A 22,011-nucleotide genomic window follows, 5' to 3' on the forward strand; every position below is an offset into this window, starting at 1 on the left:
GTTTTTTGTTTTTTTTTTTTCAAGGCAGGGTTTCTCTGTGTAACCCTGGCAGTCCTGGGACTCAATGTATAGGCTAGGCCAACCTGGAACTCAGAGATCTGCCTGCCCCTGCCTCCCAAGTGCTGAGATTAAAGGCGTGCATCACCACCACGTGCTCTCATATTTCATCTTAAAGAAATTTATCCTGGAGCCATTCTGAGTGACCACGACATGGGAACACAGAATTAGGTTACCTAAAATTCCATGTTCCAACTCCGAAGCACGTTCATGAAGGTTTTATTGTTTTACAGAACTAAGGAAGTCATAACTCAAGGCCACTTTGAAATGCATTGAGGGGCGCCACAGAGGCAGGTACAGTGAGATGGAGCTGTCCTAGAGGCCCAAAATGCCACCTCATGACACTCTTAGATCCTGGGTTGGTGGAAGCTAGTGTTCCACAGATTCGGTAGCTTCTAAGAGGTTCTTATTCGTTGTCACGACGTGTTAGTTCAGAGTAGGGCAAGGAGTAGCTATTTCAGAAGCCAAACCTGGTCCAAAATAATTAACTTCTCTCCAACCTGTCCTTCAGTCTCTAGATACAGAAACTCCTTCTAGGAGTCTCATTCACAGCCAGACCCAGCTTCTTCTCAGGAATCCTCCTTCACAAGGGCGTGCTGCACAAGTGCTCCATCACTGAACTGCCGTGCACTCTGATCCTCATGGTCTGCAGGAGAGAACTCGGAAAATAGATGTCCTTGTTGCCTGGATCACATGACCAGAGAAAAGGCAATTCAAGAGCAGGTTTATTCTGGCTCACAGCTCCAGAGTCTGTCATTGTGGTGTCCTAGTCACATGTGCATAAGACAGATGGTCATACTGTGTGTGCATGTGTGTGCATGTGTGTGTGCGCATGTGTATGTGTGTGTATGTGTGTTTATGTGTGTGTGTTTGTGTGTGTGTATGTGTGTGTATGTGTGTGCATGTGTGTGTGCGCATGTGTATGTGTTTATGTGTATTTGTGTGTGTGTGGATGTGTGTGTGCATGTGTGTGCGTGTGTGTTTATATGTGTGTATGTGTGTATATGTGTGTGTGTGTGTGTGTGGTGCAGGGCTGGAGGCATGTACCCGTGTGTGCAGAGGCCAGACATTGACAAATGTCTTCCTCCATTCATCTCTTCCTGATTCTTTGAGGCAGAATCTCTCACTTGAACTCAGACCTTGACAACTTGGCTAACCAACTTGCCTGGGCAATCCTGCTTCTGGGATTACACACCAGCTGCCCTGCCTGACATTGTGTGGATCTTGGGGATTTGAATTCTAGTCCTTGTGACCTTTACCCGCTGAGCAGCAGCCTTGGCTCACTCACTTTCTCCCTTTTACTCAGTCCAGCATCCCAGCTCCAGAACCGTGCTTAGCTTAGGGTGGGTCTCATACCCTGTCAGCCTGAGAAACTCCCTCACAGACTGACAGACAGAGAGGTCCATCTCCTAGGTGGTTAGATCCTCTCAAGTTAACCATCACAGGCATGCCAGGCCCCCACAGAGCCTAGCATCTTCCAGACCTCAGGCGAGGTTAATTGAAACAGAAGGTGGAGTCAACAAACAAGAGGCGAAGGCAGTTTGACCGGATTTGCTTGGGAAACGCTGAATCACTGTGAGGATTTAATTGGCCTTAAACCTCAGAATCACTAGCCAAGTAGGATCAACACAGACTGGATTCCACTCAAGAAGGGAGGAGGTCTGACTGCATGCCCACATTTAGACGCGTCTGGAATTGTGTTCGTAGGTTCAGAATCTCCTTGGAAGACAATTCACATAGACCTAGACCAATACAGATCTATCTGCATGCCCATGTACACTTAGAATAAACCAAAGACCAAAGACGGGCACGGAGGACTCCTGTACTACATGAGCCTTCTCTCCCACGTGGGGGCGCACCGAGACCTCCAGACGCGCAGAGCTCGCCCACACCTGTTCAGTCTACTCCCAGGCACTGTTCCCTCAAGTCCCTCAGCAAGCAGCGAGTGTGAATGTTAAGTAATCTCAGTGCTAGTTCGGTAGAAGCAAACGTTTGCATTTGCATAGAACGACGGGCTCTCGCCCAAGAAAATTACGGATCACTTATTTTCCTCCTTTTGAGGTTTCCCCAAAATAGTTGCTTCAATCCGACAGCCACGAGTCCCACTGACCCGTTCCTTTGGGAGCAGCGCTTGTCCCTGCCCAAGGCTTAAATCTGAACCAGGATCTCTACCCCGGCGGGCAGGCGGGAGGAGGCGGACCCTTCAGGAACGAGGGCTCCTCCTTGGAGGGGAGGGACCGACTTCTCAGGCCTTGTTCTCTAGCAGTCGCAGCGCCCAGTTCCAGAACCAAGTCCTACGCCAGGGTTCTGACCACGGCGTGACCCGCTGCCCAGCCGGTCTGACAGTCCGGTGGTCCGTGTGTCCCTCTGACATGTCGTCCTGCAGCCGCGTGGCCCTGGTGACTGGGGCTAACAAAGGCATCGGCTTCGCGATCACGCGTGACCTGTGTCGGAAATTCTCGGGGGACGTGGTGCTCACGGCGCGGGACGAGGCGCGGGGCCGCGCAGCGGTGCAGCAGCTGCAGGCGGAGGGCCTGAGCCCACGCTTCCACCAGCTGGACATCGACAACCCGCAGAGCATCCGCGCGCTGCGCGACTTTCTGCGCAAGGAGTACGGAGGACTTAACGTGCTGGTCAACAACGCGGGCATCGCCTTTAGAAGTAGGTGTGGGGCTCCAGGAGGAGGTGTCCGGGGTTCTCCGAGGGTGCAGGGCAGCGAGCCTCCGCGATCCGGAGGCTGCGCCATCCCGCCTGGGTGCGTCCGGCTCCCGCCCTGCGAGGCGTGTTCCCGCGTGCGGTGGGTGACTCGGGTGAGGGCACGCCCAGGCGTCCCACTCCACGCCCCACCCGGCCGGCGGCCTGTGCCGGCCTGTGCTCTGCCGGAGGCCCTCCTTGGAACTTTCAGCTGTGCCTGTTTGCAAGAAAACCAGCCTCCTGGGAGGGGACCACGCCTTGCCAAACTCATCAGCTTTCTGTCCCACGCACGAAAGCTTTTCTCAGAGAAGGGTCTTCCAAAAAAAAAAAAAAAAACGGTTGGAGCTTTAGCTTTGCGTGAAACAAGGGCGCATTCATAGATCCCAGGAGACATCTGTTGAGGACAGGAAACGGGTCTCCCGGACACAATTAGCGCGCGCTGGCACGGGATAGTGAGTGGGTTTCCTACAGGCTTTAATGGAGTGTTTTGGGAGGCTCTAGCAAAAAGGAAGCGAGCCCTGCTTCCCCCCTCCTAGGGGAAACTAGGTTTGTTATTAAACTTAAAAGTGCGATTTGAAATCATCTCCCTTTAGGGGGGAAAAAAAATCAAGATCGCTTACTCCAACAAACGTTCAATTAGCAAAATTACCCAGTTGTCAGGTACTGGAACAGAAACAAACAGTTCTGCTTCACTTATAATGCTTAGAGAGCCAGGAGACCGACAAGGGGAGGAGACTACTGTGGAGCAGAAATCTATCAGGTTGGCCCTGGACAGGCATAGGCGCCTTGCATGAGACCCAAATCACCCTTCCACCCGCATTTCCAAACTCTCGCATTTCCAAACTCGGCCTGTGGGCTTCCGGGAAGGGGAGGGGTGAGTTCACCACCCCAGCCACTCTCAGCCTCGGATGGAAGATTTGGTGAATTACAGCCTTGGAAGTCCCTGCTTCTTTTTTTTTTTTTTTTTTTTTTTTTTTTTTTTGGTTCTTTTTTTCGGAGCTGGGGACCGAACCCAGGGCCTTGCGCTTCCTAGGTAAGCGCTCTACCACTGAGCTAAATCCCCAGCCCCGGAAGTCCCTGCTTCTTAAGTGTGTGCCATGTGTATGCGAACTTCAGCAGCAGCTGCGCCCCTCACCACACACATACACACACACACACACACACACGCACACACACGCACGCACGCACGCACGCACGCACGCACGCGCGCGCGCTGAGTTCTTACACCTGCCGCACCAGAGCCTGCATCTTTACCCAACCTCCAGGAACCGCCTACTTGAATTCAAGCTTGAGATGGGAAGATCAAAACTGGGTGTTCTTGAGATGCGGCATGAGCGGGGCTGATGAGAAACTTGGGATGCGGACCAGAAAGTTCTTTCCTTATGCTCACAGAGCTTTAGAAAAATCAAGTTCTAGTTTAAAGGTGTGTGTGTGTGTGTGTGTGTGTGTGTGTGTGTGTGTGTGTGTGTGTGGTTTACAGATGTGTGTATCACCAAGCTCACCCAGACTGTTCTAGAGTTAGCATGCTTCTCCTTTAGCGGCTATGTGATGGGATCCAACTTCTCACACGAGTTTCAGAGGAAAATGTAATTCCTCTTTCGTTTCTTCCTTGTACCTTTCAAAGTGGATGATCCAACGCCCTTCGACGTTCAAGCTGAGGTGACACTGAAGACGAACTTCTTTGCCACTAGAAATGTCTGCACCGAGCTGCTGCCCATAATGAAACCACATGGTAAGTCCAAAGTAGGACTACTGTCCCTCAGGAAGTGGCCACCGGTCCCTCAAATAGGGGAACTGACAGGAACCTCTCAAGGTTGCCATGCACGAAACTGCTCAAGGTTGCCATGCACTCGTGAGATGGAGGGTAGAATGTGCTTGTGGGATGGAGGGTAAAAGCCGCCTTATTTAATCAAGGTTTCTGGCTTTGTACTTGAGCCTCTTAGCTGTGCTTGTTGGGACTCTGTGGTAGTGATCAGTGTTCTTGAGGTCTGTGTCATGATCGCCACCTCCATCACAAGATGCAGCATGCCCCCAAAGGTCTGTGACAGTTTTAGAGAGTGCCCTCCCCCAGACCCCCAGGCATTGCAAGGATGGGCCCACCTCTGTCTTCTCTGGCGTTATAACATTCCTTCTATTCCTTTCTTCTTATGGGAAACTTAAAAAAAAAAAACTTATGAGAAAGGTTTTTTTCTAGATGTTGTGAGCTGGCTGAAAGGATCCAAAAGAAATAGCTTTTGTAGGGAAATGCCTTAATTATTAATTATTCTTAATTTCCTTCTAATGTTTATTGGGAGCCCACCATTTTACCATTAAACCCAGCACTGGTGCTATAATTGGACCCATCACACACAGGAGGACCATTTTATCCACAGGGCCTGAAGCTGAGTTGGAAGACAAAGATTTTCTAGCCAAGACTCTATGTGTGAAAAGGCCAACTTGATGGAGAGGACCACTTCTCTGAGGATTTTTTTTCTCTAAGATTAGCTGTGGTTCTGAGGGAAAGCCCTGTGGCTGTTGTTTTGTTGTTGAGTTTTTTTTTAAGATTTATTATTTATTTAATGTATATGTGTGCTCTATCTCTATGTGTACCTGCTTGACAGGAGAGGCCATCGTATCCAGTTACAGATGGTTGTGAGCCACCATGTGGTTGCTGGGATTTGAACTTAGCACCTTTGGAAGAGCAGTCAGTGCTCTTGACCACTGAACCATCGCTTCAGCCTCCCAGCTATTGTTTTTAAAACATAATTTTCAGGTCTAGAGAGATAGTTTGTCAATTAAGAACACTTGTTGCAGGCCCTGGGTTCGGTCCCCAGCTCCGAAAAAAAGAACCAAAAAAAAAAAAAAAAAAAAGAACACTTGTTGCTCTTGCAGAAAACATGAGTTCGGTTCCCATGGTTCCCTGCACCTACATAGCTCACAGCCATTGGTAACTCCAGTTCCAGAGGATCCAACACCCAATTCTAACCTCTTTGGGCACAGGGCATGCACATGGCACATGTACATACACACAGAGAAAACATACATAGGCATAAAATAAACAGATCTAAAAAATTTAATTTTCTTAACATTTTGAATGAGAATTAACTCAGGATGTGAGAATTGTGGGGGGTTTTTCCTCTTTAAAAAAAAAAACAAAAAGGGGTTGGGGATTTAGCTCAGTGGTAGAGCGCTTGCCTAGCAAGCGCAAGGCCCTGGGTTCGGTCCCCAGCTCCGGGAAAAAAAGAGAAAAAAAAAAACAAAACAAAAAATAAAACAGGATCTAACTCTATAGTGTAGTCTAGCCTTGAATTTGACCAGGCTGGCCTTGAACCTCTGAAGCCTCCTCCTGCATTTGCTTCCTGGATGCTGGGATTCCAGGCATTGCATCCCTGTACCCAGCTTAGCTGTAAGAAACTTTCAATCCGAAAAGTGTGGTAAGAGCTGAGCTTGAATCCCGGCCACCTGCTCACTCCTTCGTTTCTTAGCCGGATGGGTTCACTCACGGAAGTCTCCAGGCACTGTGCACCTGCCATCCCTGAACCCAGAAGACCAGCTTGGCCTGCACCACCCGATCAAATACACTTCATCCTATTGGAATAAGAATTACAGCTTCAAGAGTGAGCCAAGCTGTTTTGAAAGTTAAAGGAAAGCTCTGGAAGGAATGGGGAGGACCAAGAACCAGGTGAACCAGGTCTTTGGTCAAGATTGCAACTTCCTGCCCTAAGGGAAGGAGGATTTAGTCTGCCTAGAATATTTGACTCTGCTACACTGTGTCTCTTTGCTACACTGTGTTCACCAAGAGACACAGCGCTTACTATCAATCGCCCTTGTACTTTCTGTTTAGCCATTAGCACATTACTTTCCAGGAACCTAGGTCTTGCTTACTCACCCAAGACAAAAATAGCTTAAGTAACAATTAAGTCACTAGAGGGAGCTACTTGCCTGTTTTATATATATATATGTCGTTTCTGTATGCATGAAGACACAGATAGATCCATATGTATGAGCATGCATGCACACGTGGTATAGTGTAGTCCCTCTTAGAGATGGTTAGACCATCTGGTTAATATAATGACCTCTGATCACCCCCAGCATCTCCCACACACACACCTACCCCCAGATCAAAATGGACACAAAATAGCTTCTCCCTGTAATAAGGGTTAGAACAATAAGGGGCCCAGCAGCTCCTACAGTGTTTGTTGTTTTTCTTGTCCCCTTCCTCCCTCCCTCCCTTCCTCCCTCCCTTCTTTCTTTATACACTTTGCAGACCTGAAACTTCGTAGCCCATGCTGGCCTTGAACTCCCAGCCCCACAATTGCTGAAATTACATTACAAACCCTACTGCCACTCTAGTAGCTGTGAATTTTTGCCAATGTGAATAATAACTCATATTAATTAATTGGTTAATTATCATGTTACTGATAACTCAGATTAATGAAATTGGAACCAGGGTGGAGGGTAGGCCTCCCTCCTGCGTGGATGAGGTCATCACTCAGGATATACTTCCAGGAGAAACTGACTCCAGTTTAGGGGCTCAGGGATGGAGGCGACTGCCCATCCCCAGTCAACTGTGCGACTTAGGGAACTGAAAGCTTTAGTCCTGGGGAGAAAGGCGCTGTCCCTTGGGTGCCTACAGGTGATAAGTAGGTAGATTATGTGTGTTGAAGGAAGAGGGGTTTTTATAAAACTTATTGATGATTCTGTCACCTGCCATGGTGACTTGGCTGTAGAAATGGTAGCAAGCAGTGTGCCTGTCTGGCCTCAGAGGGGTATGCTCGAGGCTTTTCTGCTATGAGAGCTGCTTAAAACCAGACACAGACACAAGGACAAGTAAAGGGCAACTGCTCTACAGTTCTGAACAAAGGAAACCGTGGGTAGCTGACACTGTGTCTGAGTTAGGGTCTTCCTGCTATGAACAGACACCATGACCAATGCAAGTTTTATAAAGGACAACATTTAATCGGGGCTGGCTTACAGGTTCAGAGGTTCAGTCCAATATCATCAAAGCATGGCAGCATCCAGGCAGCCATGGTGCAGGAGGAGCTGACTTCTACATATGCACCCGAAGGAAGCCAGAAACAGACTGAGCATCCCAGGAGGACCTAGGAGGAGGGTCTCCAAGCCCACCCCACAGTGACACACTTCCTTCAACAAGGCCATAACTTCTAATAGTGCCATTCCCTGGGCCAAGCATATGCAAACCTTCACACACAGGAAGAACTGAGGGTTTCAGTTTGTACAGAGTGTCCCATCCTGCCTGAGCAGGTTCCTAGGACGCTGGCCCTGGCCTTTGAGTAGGATGCGTTTGCCTGTGTGGTAGTTCTAACTGTGAGGCTTGGGTGGCCCCTGGCCCTGTGTATGTTTTGTGGCTTTGCGCTGAAACAGATGTGGTCCTGAGGACTCCTCGCTGATGCAGGACTTCAGTTCCCTTTTGGGCGGTCCCCAGCTGCCACAGATCTACAGACCATCTTTAAAAGCAAGGCTTCTTAAACTTCCTCCACTCGTGACCCTTTTACTCTTGGGGGGGAGGGTTAATTTAATGCAGCACCAGGTGTTTGAAATTGGTATATAACGCAACATTTTCTGATACTGAACATCGAGGTGCTTATTTTAAAATAATCCTTTCGGAGCTGGGGACGTAGCTCTGTCGTTACAGTGTCGCCCAGCACACAGGAGGGCCTGGGTTTAATTCCTAGTCATGTATAAACTGGGTTGACAGCACATACCTGTACTTCCAAGGGGAAGGCAGGAGAATTAGAAACCCAAGGTTACCCTCAGCTGCCTGTAGAGAGTTTGAGGCTACACGAGACTCTGTCAAAAAAAAAAAAAAGTACATAGAATTTTACCAGTTACGATTAAGGCAAATTTGCATACTAATGAGATGCCATGCGTGTGCTTCTCTATTTGCATACATGTTTATATCCTAGTTGAGTGATTGATGCTGCAGGATGTAGCAAGTCTTCAACATTTTCCAAAGGTCAGTCAACATTTTTATTTTACCACCATAAGTACCAAGAACACCTCTTCACATAAATACATGTTACTACAGAACGTTGAAGTATGTCAGGGCCATTTCGAAAGTAGTTGGAATTCCTGCCCTAAGCTCAAGCCCAAATTCACTTCACTAAGCTTTTGAAACTTAAGTCGAACCTCCAGCAATAGTGTTTAGAATGAAACATTCTAACATAATACAGTCCAAAGGTACACTCACCTGATATGTGTTTGCTGCGGAATGAAACATTCTAACATAAAAACAGCCCAAAGGTACACTGACCTGATACTCACAGTCTGTGGAATGATGGTAGGAAAGTGTCAAAAGGCTGGCTTTAACAACTGAACTATTATTGTTCTGTAAGAGCAGAATAGCAGGTCTGTACAGTAACAAGCCACTGCGACAACCATATATGAGTTCCAGGCTTGGGTAGAAATGTTTCCCACAGTGCTTCTTGGCCTTTAGTGGCAAGATGGCATCTAAAGTGCACAAGCGTGCTCAGAACCAAGGCCTGACACAACACTGTTGAACACTGCCAGAAAAACCTGAGTCATTATACATTTGATTTTGAATTCATTTTCAGACCCTGCAATTTAGTAACTTTTTACTATTACATATAGGCAAACATATATACATGTGTATACATATATGTAATAGCAAAAAGATTTTCAAATATATGTAATATGTTTAAATATATATATTGGACCCACACAGTCAATTACACAGCTCTGTATAGAGTACAAACCCCACAGCATAAGAAGTTGGGTCACAGAGAATTGTCGTGGAAGGAAAAGCCTGGTCAGTGGTAGAGATGTGTTTGTGCCCTTGGAATAAACACACACACACACACACACACACACACACACACACACACACACACACTTACTACTAGACTTGCTTACTATTTTTTTTGTTTATGTATGTATTTATTTAGAGGAGTAGGCATGTTTGTGTGCACCATATGTGGATATTGGAGGACAGACCACAGGAATCAGAATGGATTCTGATTTGGGGCCACTTTGGGGCCTCAGAATGGAACTCTATGGGTCATCCGGCTTGGAGGCAAGAGCCTTTACTTGCTGAGTTGTGTCTGATTTATCAGCAATTAAACCCAAACTGCACCGAGACTGTGGTGTTTACTGCCCCCTGAAACCCTTTGTGATGGACTTTTCCTGGTGCTGTCTGTTGCAGGTAGAGTGGTGAATGTCAGCAGTCTGCAGGGGTTAAAAGCCCTTGAAAACTGCAGCGAAGATCTTCAGGAAAGGTTCCGATGTGACACACTTACCGAGGGGGATCTGGTCGACCTCATGAAAAAGTTTGTGGAGGACACAAAAAATGAAGTCCACGAGAGAGAAGGTTGGCCAGACTCAGCTTACGGGGTGTCCAAGCTGGGCGTGACAGTCCTTACGAGAATCCTGGCCCGGCAGCTGGACGAGAAGAGGAAAGCGGACAGGATTCTGCTGAATGCCTGCTGCCCGGGATGGGTGAAGACCGACATGGCGAGGGACCAGGGCTCCAGGACCGTGGAAGAGGGGGCAGAAACCCCCGTTTACTTGGCCCTCCTGCCTCCAGATGCCACTGAGCCTCATGGCCAGCTCGTCCGTGACAAAGTTGTGCAAACGTGGTGAACGTCTGCTCTGGGGCTTAACAGTTTGATAAACGTTAGCGTGAGAGATGAATGCAGGCTGGTGCGGTTTGGTTTTTTTCCCCACGTGGAGGAGGAAGGTCCGTTTCTCTCTGTGGCTCTACAAGCTCAATCTGAACAATTTGCTTTGTCCAAACTCTCTTAGCTCGCGGTGTTTTCATCCAGTTAATGTGCCTGCTTTGTTTTTCAAATTAAAAAGATTTATTTGTTTTATGCATTTTTTAAATTTTATGTGTGTGTAAGTGCCGTGTGTGTGTACCATGTGCATTCCGGGTGCCCATAGTGGCCTGAGGAGGGTGTTGGATCCCTTAGAACTGAAGCTGTAGGTGCTTATGAAGGCCCCTGCCTGAAGAGCAAGCGCTCCTAACAGCCGGCCTGTCCTCCCTTCCCCTCAGCCTGCCTTTATTTCATTGACTAAATTCAACAACCATTCAACTAGGCTGTGGGTCCTACAATATTAACGGTCTTAGCAAACTTCTGAGTAGCTTCCACAACCAGGCAAGTGTCCCCTGCAGCCAGTCTTCAGAGTCCTGCTGCTGGGAGCAGGGGTTGGGGGGAGATGAAGCGCTGTAGCTCTGCTTAAACACTGACAGGAAGTGGAGAAGCCAACTGCCTGGCTTTTCATTTCAACTTCCTCTTCTATCACTAGCCAATCACAGCTTCCCATGTGGAGCTGTGAAGCTTAGGAGACCCTTGCCAACTGTAACAGGCAGGAGAGCCCTCCGACACACTGCCTCTCTGGGTCCCCACGGTTGAGTGACAAGTGGGTGACTTGACCTCCCTCTAATGAAAGCAGGATTGAACTGGCTTAGGGCTCGAGCTGTGAACGCCCATACCCCAACAGTTGTGGTCACAGGGATAGATCCAGGCAGGCCATAGCCGGAGTGTGTGTGGGAGGGGAGGGGACAGGTCAGCCCTCAAGAGGAGCATTTACAGAGAGGCCAAGGATTAGCCCCCTCCCCTTGCCTCAGACAGTCTTTGAGAGCACAAGCATCTAAGATACTCTCCTGTACTAGAGATTCCTCTTTTCCTTAACCGCTGCTGGCGACTCAGAGGAACTTGAACAACAGAAATGCATGTTTCCTGGTATGTTGTAGAGAAACTATAATCAGGCGGGGAATCCAAAGCTAAGCAAAATCATGAACTAAAGATCTGCCACTTACCAGACTGTGTGTCATGCTGGTGTTTCCCAGCACGGCTCTGTAAAACCAGTGCAGTAACCCTTGAACACTGGTGACATTTTTCTTCTTCTTCTTTTTTTTTTTTTTGATTATATACAATTTATTTAATAAATTAATGTCATTCAAAATACAGTGCCAGAGCATTATGCAGTTGAACATGCCAGCCATGTTTGTCATGAGGCACCTGTGCTCATGTTACATTGGTGGCGCCCCACTACTGCTAGTGGTTCCTGGGATTAATGGCAGAGCAGCACTCGGATCTGCTCTTCTGCACAGTGCAGACAATGACATTTTTCTTCTTGTTCTTTCAGTTTTGGGGTTTTTTTGGGGGGGGCATTGCATATAAAAAGCAAGTTCATGGTGACATCACCACCCATGCGTACCATTATAGTTCCTTCTTTTAAACATTTTTGTTTTATTTTTTATTATGGATACATGTGTGTGCATACGTGTGCATGTGTGTGCATGTGAGTGAATGTGTACATGTGTGTCCATGCATGTGTATGGGTACGCATGTGAACGTGTATGTGTATGTTAATACCATGTCATATGTACCATGATATCTGCATGCCACAGGACAACATTCAGGAATCGGTTCTCAGCCCCATTGGTGCTGGGGATCTAACTCAAGTCTTCAGGTCTTAGGGAGTTTTCTGTAGCCCAAGCTGGCCTAGAACTTGTAGCAGTCCCCTGCTCCAGCCTCTCATGCTATGATTTCAGATGTGAGCTACTGTGCCTGCATTCACATCTCATTTTCCAAATGCAGACATAAAATCTCAGGGTTGTTCATTATCTTGTCCTGGATCACACAGCTATGGAGAGCCAAGGCCCCTCCAGGACCGTCTAAATGAAAAGTCACTGGTATTTGACCACAACCACATCTGGTTTCTGCTATAGTTCTAGAAGCCATGGGTAGCTTTGTTGATGGTAAAACTTTAAGGGAGATTTCGGGGGTCTCTGCAACCTTCACAGGCTGTAGAGAGACCGGCCACGGGAGTTCAGCTCAACACTCAGTAGCTAGTATTGGTTCAACTTCTGGCATTTGGCCCTCGATGGTTTATTTAAAGTACCTTTAAGCACAACACACTCTATTCTGGTGACTATTAACTCAATCCCATGTGGATTGTAATGTAAATAAATACAAAGTATTTCAGTTCAGACGTGACCACAGCAAAACTGTTGCATTTTATAAAGCTCGGGAGCATAGTGCCACAGGAGGGAGCACTTCAGCAGGGTCTGCCAAGGTGCTGCCCCTGGGGAATCAGCCGTGTGACAGACCTAATATAAAGGTTTACTGGTAGGGTGGGGAGGGAACCTGGAAAAGGGTAGAGGCAGAGAAAGGAGGGAGAGAGAGAAGAACAGAGAGAGGAGAGAGAGACAGGGAGAAAGAGGGGAAGAGGCTGGCTGGGGACATGTGGGAGGAGGGGGAGAAGAGAGAGGTCTTCTTATGTCTGGCTCCTGGCAAGTCTGTGGTCAGAAAGGCAAGCTGTTACTAGGTAACTGTTGGGCGGAGCCTGGAGGAATTGCTAACAAAAGCCCTCATAAAATCCATAAAGATAGGCTCTATAGACTGAGGAAGAAATTATGATAAGAGTCAGAGAAAGGATACAGTGCCAAAGAAGTCTCTACCTACCCAGATAGAGCAAAGGTCCCCAAGCCAGAATGCATGTCTGTCACCTTCCGGTGGATAACAGGTATTGTAGAGAGAATATCTTGTGTACTATATGGATACATCGCCTGTCAATTAAAAAGCCTATGGCCTATGGCTTAGGCAGGAAATAGAAGGTAGGACATCTGGGAGGAGAAAGAACTCTGGGATAGAGCCAGGAGGGAAAGCCACCCGGGAAGATGTGAGAAGGACGCAGGGTACCTGAGCACATGTAACCAGCCACGTGGCAGAATGTAGGTTAAACTAATTGGGTTATCTAAGTTACGATCTAGTCAGAGAAGAGCCGAGCTATATGGCCAAGGTATTTGTAATGAATTTTGAGTCTGAGTCTTATTTCTGGGAGCATAGGACTGGGAGGAAGAACTGGACGTTAACTTCAACAAGGTATTGCATTCCTTTCCTCAAAGGAACAACCATGTGAGCTCCACCTTCCAGGTTCCCGGGTGCTTATCTGTGAGCACAAAGACCTCTTTGACTCCTGCAGGAGATGATGTACCTTATCTAGGTAACCTGTAAGCCATTTGACTGTTATGTCCAATTGGACACACTTCCCATTGAGAAAAGGGTGATTTACATGCAGCAGGTTTCAAATAAGTCACATCTTTTAATATTCATTTCTGCGAGGCAGATGGGTTTTCTAGGTCAGCATTTGTAGGGTAACCCCACATAAACCATGCCAGTCTTAGACCTGGCCTTTTGATTTCTGCAGACTTGCAGCAGGAACTGTGATGGACTGAAAGTCTGCATAGTAACAGCATGTGGATAAAATGCACATGGTGATAGGCAGGACAGAGACCTTCTTAAATGACAAGCAGCTGAAAAGTGGGCCCAGCGTCGGTCGGTATACAGCTGCCTCTGGGTTCTCTGGGAAGAGGAACATGGGGAAAGGAAGGAACGGGTCCTGCCCAGCAGAGGCAGAGCCTAAGGAGGCCCACAGTAGTTTCTTTCCAGAGATGGGGAGTAGGTTCTTAAGGAATCACCAACATCTGTATATCCAAACTCAGTGTGCCCCACTGGCCAGTGTCTAACGGGTAGACTAGCCTGAGCTACAAAATGCAGTAGGTCCTGCTATCTGGTGCTCTCTCTTTTCTGAGACAGGGTCTCTCTATGTAGCTCTGGCTAGCCTAGAACTCACTATGTAGACCAGGCTGGCCTCAAATTTACAGAGATCTGCCTGTCTCTGCCTCTGCCTCCTGTGTGCTGGATTCTAATGTGCCCTTAAAAGTCAACAGGAGGGGACTGAAGCTCAGCTTTACTCTGTCCCAGAATGAATAATGTGTTGGAGCTCTAAAGTTCAGAGGAACGTAAATTCGAGATTCTCTAACTAGTCTGACTTACCTTGTAACCCAGGCTAGCTCTCATGCTTCCACCTCCCAAGTGCTAGGATTATAGCCATGGACAACCATACTCAGTTCAATTTTTTCATGTGCGTGGATGTGTGTGCATATTCCCATGTGTATGTGTGAGTATGTATGCACATTCATGTGCCTGAGTATAGGAGCCATGTGTTGACATCAACTGTCTTTCTTGATCATTTTCCTCCATTTATACCTCAAAGCAGGATTTATTATTTAAGCCCAGAGCTCACCAGAGGCAGGCTGGCTTGCTTGAAGATTCTGTCTCCACCTCCAATTACTGGGATTACAGTGGGCTGCTATGCCTGCCCAGCATTCCATGGGTGCTGGGGATTTGAACTCAGGTCCTTATGCTTGTTCGGCAAGCACTTTTACCTGTGGATCCATCACCTCAGCCATCCCATTTTAGTTCTCCTATGGCAGGGAGGGGCTCTGAGAGAGAGAGAGAGAGAGAGAGAGAGAGAGAGAGAGAGAGAGAGAGAGTGAACTCTTTTTTTTTTTTTTCCCTGGAGCTGGGGACCGAACCCAGGGCCTTGTGCTTGCTAGGCAAGCGCTCTACCACTGAGCTAAATCCCCAACCCCTTGTGTGTGAACTCTTATCTGTCCTGGAACTTACTCTGTAGACCAGCCTGGCTTAGAACTCATAGGCATCCTCCTGCCTCTATGCTGGGATTAAAGACATGTGCGATTCACCTGTCAGTTTATTTATGCATATTTATTGCCAATTTTGATTATAAATTGAATTACTCTTTTTTTAAAGATTTATTTATTTATTTATTTATTTATTTATTTATTTAATGTATATGAGTACCCTGTAGCTGTCTTCAGACACACCAGAAGAGGGCAACGGATCACATTACAGATGGTTGTGAGCCACCATGTGGATGCTGGGAATTGAACTCAGGACCTCTGGAAGAACAGTGTTCTTAACTACTGAGCCATCTCTCCAACCCTGAATTATTCTTTTTTAACAGTTTATAAATGTTGAGTCTGTCAAGCTTCAACTCTGTTACAGCTGGATATAAATATCAGACATGTAGGTGATTTTAGGTCACTGCATGTGCTGGTTACACAAACTTCAATGGGACCTCATCTAAAAAAAGCCTTCATTGGATTGCCCGTAGGCAAGTCTGAGGGCATTTTCTTGATGAATAATTGATGTGGGTGGGCCCAGCTCACTGGAGGTACACCACCCCTGGGCAGGAGGTCCTGGAAAATATAAGAAAGTAGGCTGAGCAAGCCATGCGGAGCAAGTCAGTAAGCAGCATTCCTCCATGGCCTCTGCTTCAGTCTGTTTCCACATCCCTGCCTCAAGTTCCTGCCTCACCTCAATTCACAGTGCGCAAGCTGTGCTAGGGACAGGAAGGAAATCAAATCCCCTTCTTCCAAGATTGCTTTTTGTCACAACGTTTTATCATAGCAGTAGAAACCAACCCAGGACATTGTGCTGGGACAGATTTGTATATGTTAGCCTTGGCACAAATGGGTGGGCTTTCTTTCTATTGCTATAGAGCAGTTCCCTCTGTTCAGTGGGTGTGAGCTGGTCAAACCTTGAAGACCGTCAAGGAAAAGGAAAACTAGCTGAGTGAGTGGTGAATGCCTTTAATCCCAGCCCTCGGAAGCAGAGGCTAGTGAGTCTTTGTGAGTTCAAGGTCAGCCTACTCCTCGGAGCTACTTTCAGGTCAGCAGAACAACAGAGAAACCTTGTCTCAGAAATCCAAAACAAAACGAGCAACAAAACATGCCAATCGTCGGTTTGCCGTCTTGCCCAAGCTCTGAGATGAGAGTTTAGCAAATCTCCACTAGGATATTAATTTTTCTGACATTAACAATTTCCTGTTAAGTTGGCTTGATTCTTTGTTTCCCAACTCCCTCCATTTCAAGACCAAGCCTAAAAACCATTCCCCAGAAGACTAGAGCACTTGGTATCCAGCAAATGGGTGTGTGTATGGGGTATGTGGTGTGTGTGTTTGTGTGTGTGTGTGTGTGTGTGTGAGAGAGAGAGAGAGAGAGAGAGAGAGAGGTGTGCACGTCTGTGCTAGAGTGTAAGCGTGGGTATGAGAAGACAGCTTTTAGAAGCTGGTTTTCTTATCCTGGAATCAAACTCTTAGCAGTAAATGCTTTTACCCACTTAGCCATCTTGCCCTCCTGGATATGTCTGTTTTGGAATCTTATATAAACTGCATCTATTTGTCCCCCCAAAATAATATATATTCACTGAGCATTATAAACAATTACTAAATAGATTTGAATCATGTCTTAGTTACTATTGTTGTGATGAAACACCACAACCAAAAGCAACTTGGGGAGGAAAGGTTTGGCTTACTCTTCCAATCACCTTGAAGGAGTCAGGGCAAGAATTCAAGCAGGACAGGAACCTGGAGGCAGGAGCTGATGCAGAGGCCATGGAGGGGTGCTGCTTACTGGCTTGCTCAGCTTGCTTTTCTATAGAACCCAGAATCACCAGCCCAGGAGGTATGTCCTCAGCCACGATGGACTGGGCCCTCCCCATCAATCACTAATTGAGAAAATTCAATGAGGTTTGTCTGCTGATAGCCAGATCCTATGGAGGCATTTTCTCCATTAAGTTCCCTCCTTTCAGGTGACTCTAGCTTGTGTCAAGTTGGCCAGCACAGATAGCTCTTTCTAAAGTTGTTATGGATTAGAACTAAAACCAAGGAACAGGTTAAACAGGAAGAGGCCACCACTAAAATGACCTTAGTCAGTAGATGGCGCTGTTTCAGTTGGCAGAACGCTACAGCTGGCGTCATCAAGACAAGGTCAATATCGGGCGGAGTTTTCAGACCCCAACACTCTTCTTATTCCATAGCTGTCAAGCCATGTTCGCTAGGTCCAGAGATATCAGTGTTTGAGGATGCAGGGACACCTTAACTGGGAATGCCCAAGCCTTCTGCTCCCTGTGTCTGAGATTCTTCCTGCCTCCGCCCCGCTGTGGAGGTTGTGGGTGTGGCCCTGACGCAAAACCTTGGGGTGGACAACTCTGGGCTAGCCCTGACTCTAGAGATTCCCTCTCTTTTGGTTGTCTTTGGAAAGCCCAGGTTTACCTGCCCATTTATGTGAGACCTTCCGGGACTACATAGCAAGGCCACGCCCACCACGGACCTCCCTAGGCAGTTTGGACAAGTCTCCGGCCCCAAGGCCCCGCCCTCAGAGACTCCACCCACCATCGGTCCTGCGGAATCTCCAGAGCCCCGCCCTGAGAACAGAGGCCCCGCCCACACCGCCAAACCTCCTCTCTCTCTGTCTCAAGTGTCTTTCGGTGACCAGGGCGCAGAGGCCAAACCAACCCCGCCACCAAGGCCCCGCCCACCCGCCTAGAGCCCGGCTCCGGAGGAGAGAGGCATCGCCCTTCGGTCAAGGCTCCGCCCCCACCCACCAACGTCACGGCCCCGCCCACTTCGACCCCCGCCCAGCCACCGCCAAGGACCCCGCCCCACGCTGAGGGCCTGCCTCTGGGCTCCGCCTCCTGAGTCCCCGCCTTCCGGCCCCGCCCCCAGTCGCCTAGTTCCCGGGAGTGGCGGCAGCTGGGCTGAGGCGCTGCGCTTCCTCCGCGTTCCCGTTCTCCGCCGAAGCGCTGAGCCGCCGCGTCCCGCAGCCGACGGGCTCCGTCCCACGCCCGCCGCCGAGGTCCGCGGCCGCCGGTAAGTGTGGTCCCCGCGGGCCCGGAGCGGCGGAGGTGCAGGGCTCCGGCGGCGGCGCGTCTGCTGCAGTGCGGGCACGGCCGCGCGTGGGTGTGGGCTTCAGACCCGGCCTTCGGCGCCTGGAAGGGTCCGTGCGAGCGGGCCTCGGGCCGCAGGTGGAGGTCGGATGGCCACCTCTGGCCTCCCAGCCGGCCCAGGGCGATTCTGGAAGCTCAGCCTTTGTTGAGCAGGGCTTCCAGGTTCCCTAATGGGGTCCCAGCCATGGGTGCACCAGCCCCAGCCGGCCTGGCCCAGCGCCCGCGGATAAGCCGCGGAGGAGGTGCTCACCCGGTGACAGCAGTCCCCTGTCGGGAAACCTGTGTAGGGTTGTTGAGGACACCCAACATTTAAAAGCTATTCCTGTGTTCCTGTGAGGTGTCAGGTGTCTTGTTTGTTTGTTTTTCCCCCTAGTATCATTTGATCTCAGGGTGATAGATCGATTTCAAAACAGGGTTGATGCTCTGTAGAAGCAGGGACATTATCTGCAGGTAAATGGGAAGGGCTCTGATTGTCTGCTTTTACTGTGATCATCATACTCCTTCCTTGTAAGCATATTTTCAATCAACTTCCGGATCCAGCAGATGACTTTTGGGTCTTCACCTGAGCTAAGAAATTAGGAATGCGTAAGGCGATGAGCTCCTGCGGATGCTTTATGTTTTAAGGCAAAGGTGTCATGTGCACGTGTGCATACGGCTGTCCCTTTGTGTATGATCGTTTGTAGCCACCATAGCGCTATCAGCCCACTGAACTGCAGTTGTATCTCACAAAGAAGGTGTCAGAGATAGCTCGAGAGAGGAGCGGTTTAGAGGTTGACCTGGCCGTTCTTGCACTTGCATAACAGAGATTCCCACAGAACTGAGCCCGAATCCTTGACTACCACCAATCCCTAATATCCCCATCTTTCGGCAGTAATGCTCCTCATGAGACTTCAGTGTGTTTCATAAGTGAAGTCTGTATGGAGCTGACACAGAAGCTGTGTAGTGTTGTAATTCCCCGTGTCCATATTTGGAAGGGGCTTTGCTTGAATCATTTCTGAACTTTCTAGCCATGTAGCCATGCAGTTGCACCAGCCAGCACTCTCTTCCAGCATCGGGCCATCACAGAGAAAGAACTGCACCTGCTGCCTCTTCCTACCTGGCTGATAGCCTCCTTGCCAAGGGCAGCCAGGCTCTCCTGATACATAGGTTACTCGGCAGTGATGCAGCTCTTCCTGGTGACATGAGAGTCCACACATGTGGACTCTGAGCACTCCTTTGCTGACAGCTGGGTTTCCTCTTTCCTCTCTTGTCCAAATCAGACTCGGATAGCACTGAGAGAGAGAGAGAGAGAGAGAGAGAGAGAGAGAGAGAGAGAGAGAGAGTGTTGGAGCCAAACTTTGGGCTTCCTTTCTCAGGAAGGACATCCTTTTTATTTCGAGGCAAAGTCTCTCCTTGAACCTGGAGCCCAGGTTAGGCCAGGCTGGTGGACAGAGCCCGTGCTAGGATTACAAGTGTGTACCCAGCACATCTGGCCTTTGTATCTGGGTTATGGGGATGTTCAGGTTCTCAGCACTTACCTGACTGAGCGCCCGCCCCAGCCCAGGTTCGGTCAGTATTCCAGCCTACCCTACCCTCTGTCACCTCGTGTCAGCCTAATTCAGCTACAGTTATTTAAGTAGCTCCTCAAGTTAGACTAGAGACCCAGTCCTGCCCAAGATTTTTGTTCTGGGACACTTGATACACAAACTGTGCGTGGGATATTTCAGGACCGTGGTTGTATTGGAGTTCACACTGAAAATTCCTTAGAGGGAACAGAGTGGGGCAGGGAGCTCATAGACTTTGCGGCTGGCTATAGGAACTTTGTAGACTTGATGGAATAAAAGCACCACTGCTCGGATCACCGCCTTTTCCTCATGTTTTCACAAATCGAGACTCTGACCACTGCCTTTTCCTCATGTTTTCACAAATCGTGAAGCCTGTTATTTCAGAAAAAGCTTACCAGTCCTGCTGAGGGTGAATCTTGTGGATTCATTTGCATACTGCAGCAGCACTGGCAGGATGAGTCTCTCTTGGAACGCCCAGTACAGTGAAGGGAGAAGAGGGGAGCCTTGTAGAATGAGGGAGGCATTGGTAATAGGGAGAGCTTTACATGGGGCAGCAAGAGAATTCTGGGAATGCCACGTGAGAGCCTGGGAGGGGAGAAGAATGAGAGCAGGAGACTGGACACCTGTAGGACAGAGGGACAGACAGCAGAACAGAGGGGCAGACAGAGGCAGCAGAACAGGGACAGGCAGAGGCAGCAGGACAGAGGGACAGGCAGAGGCATTAGGACAGAGGGACAGGCAGAGGCAGCAGGACAGAGGGACAGGCAGAGGCAGCAGGACCTAGTTTGAGTGTGGCAAGTGAAGGGATAGGTGTAGAGCCACAGATGAGCCACTTTCTACAAAGTGGGAAAATGAGGGGAGAGAGTGCTGAGTGGATAGAATTCAGGGTTTAGTTGAGGTTTTTTTTTTAAGTGTTAATTTGGGTATAATTTACAGACCATCAAATTTACCAAGTGTATAATTCAGCCATCTTCAATGGAGTTACAGAGTTGAGCAGTGATTGCCATAATCATATTCCCATGACCTCAGAATGACCTGATCTGTCCGTCTATGGTCCTCTCAGACAACCACTAACCTGCTTAACATCACGAGAGACTTGCCCACCTCAGGTATTTTGCCCAAATGGAGTCATAACATATATGATCTTGCTTGACTGGCCATTTTCACTAAATGTATGTTTTCTTCCTCCCACCACACAAAATCCCATGCCCCCTCTCTCTCCTCTAACTATGTCTGTCTACCTGTCTCTGTCATGACCCTCAGGATCTCATGCATCTGAGGTTGGTCTTGAACTCACCATGTCTCTGAGGATAACCTTGAACTCTTAGTTCTCTTGCCTCACTGCCTAGTGCCATGATTACAGACACACGCACCACATCTGGCCAGAACTCCTATAACAATTACTTTACCCACTGAGCCATCTTGCCAGTCCTCTTACTTGGTTTTCACGGAAAATATTTCCAGTCTCCTAGTCCAGTCATAGAGGATTGAACTACCAAGTGGACCTCTTAGGTTGAAAGCACACCCTTGGGATTGATGAAGGCCTGTTGATTGGAGGAGCCTTGTGCTTGCAGCCAGCCAGCAGTAGTGTATAACTTTGTTGGTTTCTCTCCTAGAATTAGTTTTGTCCATTGGCACACCTAGCATCCTTGTTTCTCTCTGCACAGTGCACTTGTGTCCCTCAGAATCCGTGAGGGCGGGAACTCTTTATCTTTATTTACCCAGTGCCTGGCTGAGGAACTTGCTAAATATTTGAATTGGATTGCCCAGTAAGCCCAGGCTGTGGACACAGGTCTCTCGTAGCTCTGAGTTGGGGAGGATTTCTGCTGGGGAGCAGTGCTGATTTTCTGATGTGTGTGTTTTCTGATTTCCTGTCTAGATCCCTCCTTCCCCGCGAGAATGTAAGATGGACCCAGAGGAGCAGGAGCTGCTAACCGATTACAGATACAGAAGCTACGCGTCAGTTATCGAGAAGGCTTTAAGAAACTTCGAGTCCTCCAGCGAATGGGCGGATCTCATATCTTCACTTGGCAAGCTCAACAAGGTGCTGGGGCACTTCCTGTGGGAGGGTGACAGTGGGGACGCAGTTGTCTTCTGACGGTAGGGAATTTGCCGTGGTTAGAACAGCTGGAAAGACAGAAAAGAAGGAACAAGCA

The 22,011-nt window shown here is 48.5% G+C and overlaps 2 protein-coding genes across 8 annotated transcripts in view; both read left to right on the forward strand.

Moving 5' to 3' along the window:
• The first annotated feature begins 2,318 nt into the window (after positions 1-2,318).
• Cbr3 (carbonyl reductase 3) lies at positions 2,319-10,580 on the forward strand. The gene is given in 3 exon segments (NM_001107110.1): positions 2,319-2,718; positions 4,376-4,483; positions 9,914-10,580. Coding segments are annotated over 3 exon segments (834 nt in total). The 5' UTR covers positions 2,319-2,429; the 3' UTR covers positions 10,351-10,580.
• Positions 10,581-18,069: 7,489 nt separating this feature from the next.
• Dop1b (DOP1 leucine zipper like protein B) overlaps positions 18,070-22,011 on the forward strand; it is a 102,179-nt gene continuing 98,237 nt past the window's right edge. For 6 of the 7 annotated variants that reach the window (XR_015632793.1, XR_015632791.1, XR_015632792.1 and 3 more), the window contains exons 1-2: positions 18,089-18,234; positions 21,735-21,899. Coding sequence is in view for 2 of the 7 variants with exons in the window: in XM_087576437.1 (XP_087432563.1) it covers positions 21,762-21,899 (138 nt within the window). In the remaining 5 variants the exon portion in view is untranslated. 7 annotated transcript variants of the gene reach the window in all.

Source organism: Rattus norvegicus, chromosome 11 (genome assembly GCF_021556685.1).
Source record: "Rattus norvegicus strain SHRSP/BbbUtx chromosome 11, alternate assembly SHRSP_T2T, whole genome shotgun sequence".
Lineage (NCBI taxonomy): Eukaryota > Metazoa > Chordata > Mammalia > Rodentia > Muridae > Rattus > Rattus norvegicus.